General features: G+C 53.4%; 1 protein-coding gene across 2 annotated transcripts in view; it reads right to left on the bottom strand.

Annotated features, from left to right (window-relative positions):
• Positions 1 to 322: 322 nt before the first annotated feature.
• LOC119955649 (collagen alpha-1(XXVII) chain B-like) overlaps positions 323 to 7344 on the bottom strand; it is a 605839-nt gene continuing 598817 nt past the window's right edge. For both annotated transcript variants that reach the window (XM_038782071.1, XM_038782070.1), the window contains exons 60-61: positions 4252 to 4470; positions 323 to 1248 (exon numbers count right to left, since the gene is read on the bottom strand). In XM_038782071.1, coding sequence (XP_038637999.1) covers positions 1102 to 1248; positions 4252 to 4470 — 366 coding nt within the window. In that variant the 3' untranslated portion in view covers positions 323 to 1101. The remainder of the gene's footprint in view (positions 1249 to 4251; positions 4471 to 7344) is intronic.

Raw genomic sequence — 7344 nt, 5'->3', positions numbered from 1 at the left:
AAAAAAAAACAACTATCAGCAACTTCCCCAACTCCCTTTCAAACAAAAAAACACATTGGTCACACAACCAGGAACAGTAGGGAGCTCAAAACTCTGCAAAGCACAATTAAAATAATCCCTTCAAATATTAAAGGCACTTTAGAAATCATTAAGTTAACAATTATTGTTGCGATTTGCTTTTTTTTTTTGGCTATTGGTGGGAGGGGGGGTGGGGCCTGGGGTGTGGGGGTCACGTCACCCCCACTCTCTCTCCAAGTGTAGCCTCCACCCCCCCCCCCCTCAACTCTACCCAACTCTGCCCCCACCTCCCCGACACCCCCTGTGGTAACTACATAGCACCGTTGGTTCAAAAAAAAAATTACATATGAATGAAAACAAAACATTGAGCACGTGAGCACCTATACCAGAGGTAGATGTATCACCCCGCTAAGCTGGTTCTGTTAGCACCCTCATAATCGCGAGGAACCTGGGCGCTGCAAACGCACCTCCTCGTTCCTTGATTTCCCCCTCGCCCGAACCCAATCAATCAGCTCCGGTGTTTGGCGGCTGGAACTGTTCACACGTTTAACAAAGTGTCACGGATTTAGAGAATCTCAACAACTCTTACCGTTCCCCCTTTACTATTGCACATTGGAGATGCTGGGCAGGCCAGTGCAGCCACCAGCGCTATCTACTACATATAGTCGCTCCTCTGAGTATTCTAACCAGGGACTGCTGAAAATAATGCTGGTTAAAGTTTCACAGCCACTAGAAATCAATTTGTTTTCTCCTTTCTTTAAAATGGATCTTCTGCAACCCGGCTTGAGCCATTCCCGTTCCTCGCACCGCAACGGTTAACAGAATCTTTGGCTACAGGTGGAGATCTTCAATTCTAGTCGTTTTAGCTAAACATTCTCCCACACACAAGTCCTCTTAACAATTCCTCACAGTTTTTTTTGATTTTTTTTGTTTTTGCTTTGAGAAGGCCCGGTGACTGCCCTCTCTGGCGGCGTCGTGCGAATGTTCTCGCGCATCACGTCAGCGATTCCTCGAGTCTTATTGAACGCACAGTACAGAATAACTACACTCTTGACGTGGGTTGAGGATGATTCATTCAGGAGCTCAGAGGAAGCAGACAGGCCCAACCTCGAGGTGGTAATGGAGTCCAGGCTTTGGTTGTGGCAAATTATAAATACCAACGATGGGCAGTTGATTGGGATCCTGTGTGTGGAACAAGAAGTGGGTCTGGTGCCACCGGCCGTCCTTTATCTGAAAGGCAACAACATGGAATTCAAAATGGTCATCGCATTTTGATTACACCTGTGCCGACAGCAGCTGAAGCTGTGGGCTTGTGCAAAACACAAAGCTCTTCCCCCGTCTCCGCCTTTTAAGACAGGCCTTAGAACCTCATTGACCGAGCTTTTGGCCACCTGATCTCACACCTCACTATGTGGCTCAGCGTCAAATCCTGTTTGATAGTCACTCCCTGTGAGGCACCTTGGGGCATTTAACTACACGTAAAGGCGCTATATAAATGTACCTTATTGCTGTGTTTTTCTGTCAAACTTGCTGTCAAATTGCTGTCAAACTTTCTGACAGTTATCGTAGTTATTATAAAATTTACAGTGCAGAAGGAGGCCATTCGGCCCATCAAGTCTACACCGGCCCTTGAAAGATACTTAAGCCCACGCCTCCACCCTGTCTTCGTAACCCGGTAACCCCCAACTAACCTTTGGACACTATGGGGTAATTTACCGTGGCCAATCCGCCTAACCTGCACATCTTTGGATTTGTGGAAGGAAACTGGAGCACCCGGAGGGAAACCCACGCAGACACGGGGAGAACGTGCAGATTCTGCACAGATAGTGACCCAAGCCAGGAATCGAACCCGGGTCCCTGGCGCCTTGAAGGAACTGTGCTACCCACCGTGCCTCTCCATGTTGAAGTGGGTTCGCACATTGGACTTCCACCCCTAGTCCCTGGGTTTGAATCCCCCTCTCTGGCGAAGGGGTCGAAATGAAATCCATTGGCAGCCTGGGCCTCAACCTCTGGAATTCAGTTCTTAAACCTCCCCCCCTCACTCTCCTCCTTTAAGATTCTCTTTAAAGCCTATTTCCTTGACTAAACCTTCGACCTCCTACTCCCAACACCTCTCGACGTGATGCGGTGCCACATTTTGTTTGATTGATGCTCTTATGAAGCATCTGGGGACGTTTTGGTGTTTCAAGGGTGCTATCTAAATGCAAGGGCAGGGTTTTTCTGACGAGGGCGGGGTTTCCTGTCCTGCCACCAGACGACTCAGTGGGGAATGCAGCCAATCACAGCAGCCCCGCAGCCATTTGAGGCACTCCGAGGAATGCAAATTGGTTGGAGGCAGGAATTCCGTACCTCGCTTGGGCGCAAGTCCCGCCTCAAGAGAGCTGTCGGCCGTATAGTCCCAGCGATGCCAACGGCGGCAATGGCCAGGGCTGGGACTACAAGAGGTTCTCAGATTCTAAGTCCTGGAGTCCAGGACCAGGTAGGTGGAGGTGGACTCACACTGGGGAGGAGAGGTGGGGAGAGAAGGGTAGGTGACTTGATGGGGAGGCCACGGGAAGAAGGGAGTAGCTGCAGAGGGAGCTGACTTGGTGGGGGGGGGGGGGGTAGGTGCCTGATGTGTAAAACGTGCCCTGAGGGGAGGCACCCCCACTCCGCCACCCACTCACCAGCCTCCGTACTCAACAGAGCATCCTCCCTCATTTCCACAACCTCCAGCGTGATGTCACCACCGTACACATCTTCCCCGTCCAGCATTCCGGAGAGACCGTTACTACCGTGACGGTCTAGCCCACTCCTCCATTACTTCATAACCCTTTGCTGGGGTATCTTTCTATCCAAGTGCAGGAGATGCAACATCTGCTCTTTCACCTCCTCCCTTCCCTCCATCCAGGACGTCTTATGGATGAAACTTGTGCACGTCAGTATTTGCCTTTAACAAATGCAGTCTCCTCTGTGACAGTGTAGAAATTTTCAGTGTACAAAGAGTTAATGTCACGTTACAGTTAACCAGTAGATGGAGCTAGATGCAGGACTATATAAAGCACTGACTCTCAGGCTTCTGGGAGAGAGAGAGAAGGCTGGAGTAGAGTGCATAAGAGAGATCTAGAGAGGATAGAGTACAGTTAGTGTGTAGGGACTAGTGTTAGTAGAGTGTAGATTACGATAATTATTGTTTACTATGGGAATAAGGGGTTGAGCTTAATTTAAGTAGTGTAATAAAAGTTAGCTTCGTTAATTAACTTAGCTTCTGTGGTCTTCGTGAACACTACGACATCCATCCTGAAAACAGCGTGACAAAGAAAACCACATCCTCTCTGTTGCAGAGAAAAACTCAGTCTCGGCGACTGCCTTGTGGAACACCTCTGCTCAATCTGCCACCGCGACCCCAAACTGCTGAACTCCAGCTTGCCTTTTGAATTCCCATCTTGCTCTCAGTCTGACCTGCTGCCGGGTTTCAATGAAGCTCAAAGCAATCTCGAAGAACCAGCACCTCATCTTTCCATGAGTCACTTCACACCCTTCAGGACTCAACACTGAGTTCAACAACTTCAATTCCTAATCACTGCTCCCATTTATCAGATAGAAACTACTGACGATTCGGCTTTTCCCGTTTTTACACCTGCTAAACACATCTTTTGTTTCTTTATTTGTCACATTGGCGTCTCCTTTTGCCATTGGGCTTCATCATTATCGTAGACCTTCCCCTTCATTCCCGTAACAGCCTCCCCGAACAGGCGCCGGAATGTGGTGACTAGGGGCTTTTCACAGTAACTTCATTGAAGCCTACTCGTGACAATAAGCGATTTTCATTTCATTCATTTTATTCCTTCTCCCTGCCTATCTTTCTCTGCCTCCGTACTTGCTTAAAGCCTGTTGCATCTCCTGACTTCCTCCAGTCCTGACAAAGGGTCATTGACCGGAAACATTAACACTGATACTCTCTCCACAGATGCTGCTAGAACTGCTGAGAATTTCCTGTGTGGAAGATGAACAAAATATGCTTCGATATCTTTCGGTGATTCGCACCGAGAAACGTTGAGGCATTTGCGGCACAGAAGGGCGCCATTTGGCCCACAGGGACCGTGCAGGCGCTCCGTGAAGCAATTCAGTCAGTCCCAATCCTCAAAGCCCTGAACGTTCATTCCCTCCAATGGCCCATCTAATTTCCTTTCGAAAGCAGTGATTGTCTCCGCAGCCAACACCCTGGTAGTTAGCGGGGTTCCAGATCAGTACCTGACAGTCGTCCAACACCACCTTGGGCACCAACTGCCCCCCTGCCTCCATCATCAGGCCATTCCAGGACTTGAACTTCACGGCTTGCTTGAAGGGTTTGTCCGCACTTCCATCTGCCCACACCGGCACGTTCAGGCAATGAATGGTGATGTGCTGAACCGCCTCCGAGCTGAGCAAGTGTAAGAAGTTCATCTGGACCCGTCCCACAGAAAACTCCAACTGAAATCGAAGCAAAGAATTATTAAGGCTGGTCACATCGGGACTAGAAAAGTAAAGCAAAACAACCAGACGCACAGAGGGGAAATACTGCCATTAGGAGAAATTTTGGGGAAGAAAAACATGAAAAACTCTGCTTCATTTTGGCTCTTTGTCCTTGCCTCCTTTGCTCTCTATTTCTTTTGCTCTTTGTCTGTTCTCCTCTTTATCTGTTTGGATCTTTATTGTCCCCCCCCCCCCCCCCACTGGCGTCGGACTCAAAGTTTGTTATCCAGCGCCAGCGGGAGGACGTGAATGGGTCATTAACACCCATTGGCACCATCTCACTGGGCCATATTTTCTAGGCCGGGAATCATGTATGCAAGAATTACTGCGGGTCCTGACAAACGCGGCCCTGACGCGGTGGGCCTCAGGTTGGGCCAAGGGGGGTAATCCTTTAAGGGAGTTACCCCGAAACCCATTGGAGGGGCCCCCCTTTCTCCCCCCCCCCCCCCGCCAACACAATGCTGGACCTGCAAATGGTCCCTGTGGGGTCTCCTTATTTAGTGAGTCTCTGTTGGGGGGCATGGGTCAGGCGTCACCCCTGTACTGGGGGGGGGAAACCAGAAAATCCAGGTGGAGGGGGGGGGGGGGGCTTGCATTTTGATGCGGGTTGGGGGGTACGTAGTTTGTCCAGCCGCAGGACATCGGTATCAGGCCACCTGCCCAAAATGGCAGCTCAATAACGGGACTCCCTTGGGAATCCCTCGCAATACCCGGCATGCAAACATTTGCACGTCCAAGGTTTGGGAATCGCTTCCTGATTTACACTCCCTCAGTTCTAGAACATAGAACAGTACAGCACAGAACAGGCCCTTCGGCCCTCAATGTTGTGCCGAGCCATGATCACCCTACTCAAACCCACGTATCCACCCTATACCCGTAACCCAACAACCCCCCCCTTAACCTTACTTTAATTAGGACACTACGGGCAATTTATCACGGCCAATCCACCTAACCCGCACATCTTTGGACTGTGGGAGGAAACCGGAGCACCCGGAGGAAACCCACGCACACACGGGGAGGATGTGCAGACTCCGCACAGACAGTGACCCAGCCGGGAATCGAACCTGGGACCCTGGAGCTGTGAAGCATTTATGCTAACCACCATGCTACCCTGCTGCCCCCATGCTACCCTGCTGCCCCTATGCTACCCTGGTGCCCCCATGCTACCCTGGTGCCCCCATGCTACCCTGGTGCCCCCATGCTACCCTGGTGCCCCCATGCTACCCTGGTGCCCCCATGCTACCGTGCTGCCCCCATGCTACCGTGCTGCCCTGCTGCCGTTGTTCTGGCAGGAGAACATACAGCAGAATTCTCCATTCCTGAGACTAAGGGCGGGATTCTCCACTTGCCGACGGCGGAATTGCATTTGCCGATCGGGCAGAGGATCCATTTTTATGATGGAATCGGAGGTGGTGACTGTTTTACAGGCTCCGCCCCCTCCGAAACGGCACCATCGCAGCGCTCGCCGCACGCCGTTGGGATGGCCTCAGGATGTCACCTTTCCCCGATGCTCCGCCCCCCCCCCCCCCGATGGGCCGGGTTCACCACGGCGCGGTGGACGTGTGGTTCCTGCCCTGAGGGAACCCCGCGTGGCGGTTGCGGACTGTGTCCAGCGCGGCCACAGTCAGGCCGAGCCGTGTTGCTGGCCTGAGGGGGGGGGGGGGGGGGGGGGGGGCTTCCGCCAGGGCTGGTGGGACTGGTGGGGGGAGTCCAGGGGGGGTGATTATCTAGCAGGTCGGGTCCACGCACGACTGGCGCCATGTTTTACGGCGAGACTGCTGCCGGTCGTTGCCGTGCGCATACGCGGCTACGGACCCGGCAATTCTCCGGCCGTTTATTTAGTGGAGGCCGAGCGGCACCGGTTTATTCCACGCAAAGCGACCCGGTTCCTCCACACCTAGCCTCAGAATCGGAGAATCTGGCCCCGAGTGTCGACACCGGCGCAAGATTCGTGGAGTTCCACGACAGTAAAAGTGGCGCCACATCTGGGCCGATTCAGCGAGTGTTAAGGGGCTAGCACCATGTGGAACACACTCGATTCCAATCAGATACGGTGTCTGATTCGCCAGGTCTGAGATTGACACTCTGGAGGATGACAAGCTGCAGCCGCACATACATATGGCACCCCCCCCCCCCAACCCCCCACACACCATCCCAGCCCCCCCCCCCACACACACACCATCCCAGCCCCCCCCCCACACACACCATCCCAGCCCCCCCCCCACACACACACCATCCCAGCCCCCCCCCCCCCTCCCCCCCCCCACACACACCATCCCAGCCAACAAGATGGCAGTGAGGACAGCGGCCCCCGTTTCATGGACGGCGAGCTGGAGACCCTCTGGACCGGCCAGCAGTGCTGGAAGAAACTGCACGACCTCCTCAGGTAGGCCAGGGTGGGAGGGCAACACTGTGCCCCCGGCACTGACCCCACATCCCACAGGCCCATGGTGAAGGCTGCTCAGAACCGCCGGGAGTGGGAGAAAGCTGGAGGGAGGCGGCTGGACCTGCAGCCCCCCACCGTGGTTGAATAGAGGGCCCTGGATGTGGTCGGTGACCCGGAGGAAAGGGAGCTCCCCCGGGGTGACGGTCGGCCACAGGAGACAAAGTCAGACCCAACTGAGTTGTGGTTCTCCGTGATACGCAACACACCCCAACACACCCCCCCCAACACCTTCCTGACATTCACCCCCAGACCACCCTCAGCAGGGATCCCTTTGTGGAGTTCCCCTACTGCAGGGGTCTCTGGGGAGGTTTCCTTTTTACAGGGGTCCCCTGGGGAGGTCTCTCTTTTTCAGGAGTCCATGGGGGAGGTCTCCCTATTACAGGGGT

This window comes from Scyliorhinus canicula, chromosome 21 (assembly GCF_902713615.1).
Source record: "Scyliorhinus canicula chromosome 21, sScyCan1.1, whole genome shotgun sequence".
In the NCBI taxonomy this organism is placed as follows: Eukaryota; Metazoa; Chordata; class Chondrichthyes; order Carcharhiniformes; family Scyliorhinidae; genus Scyliorhinus; species Scyliorhinus canicula.
The sequence above is the reverse complement of the archived record's forward strand: the minus strand, read 5'-3'. Positions and strand labels throughout refer to the sequence as shown.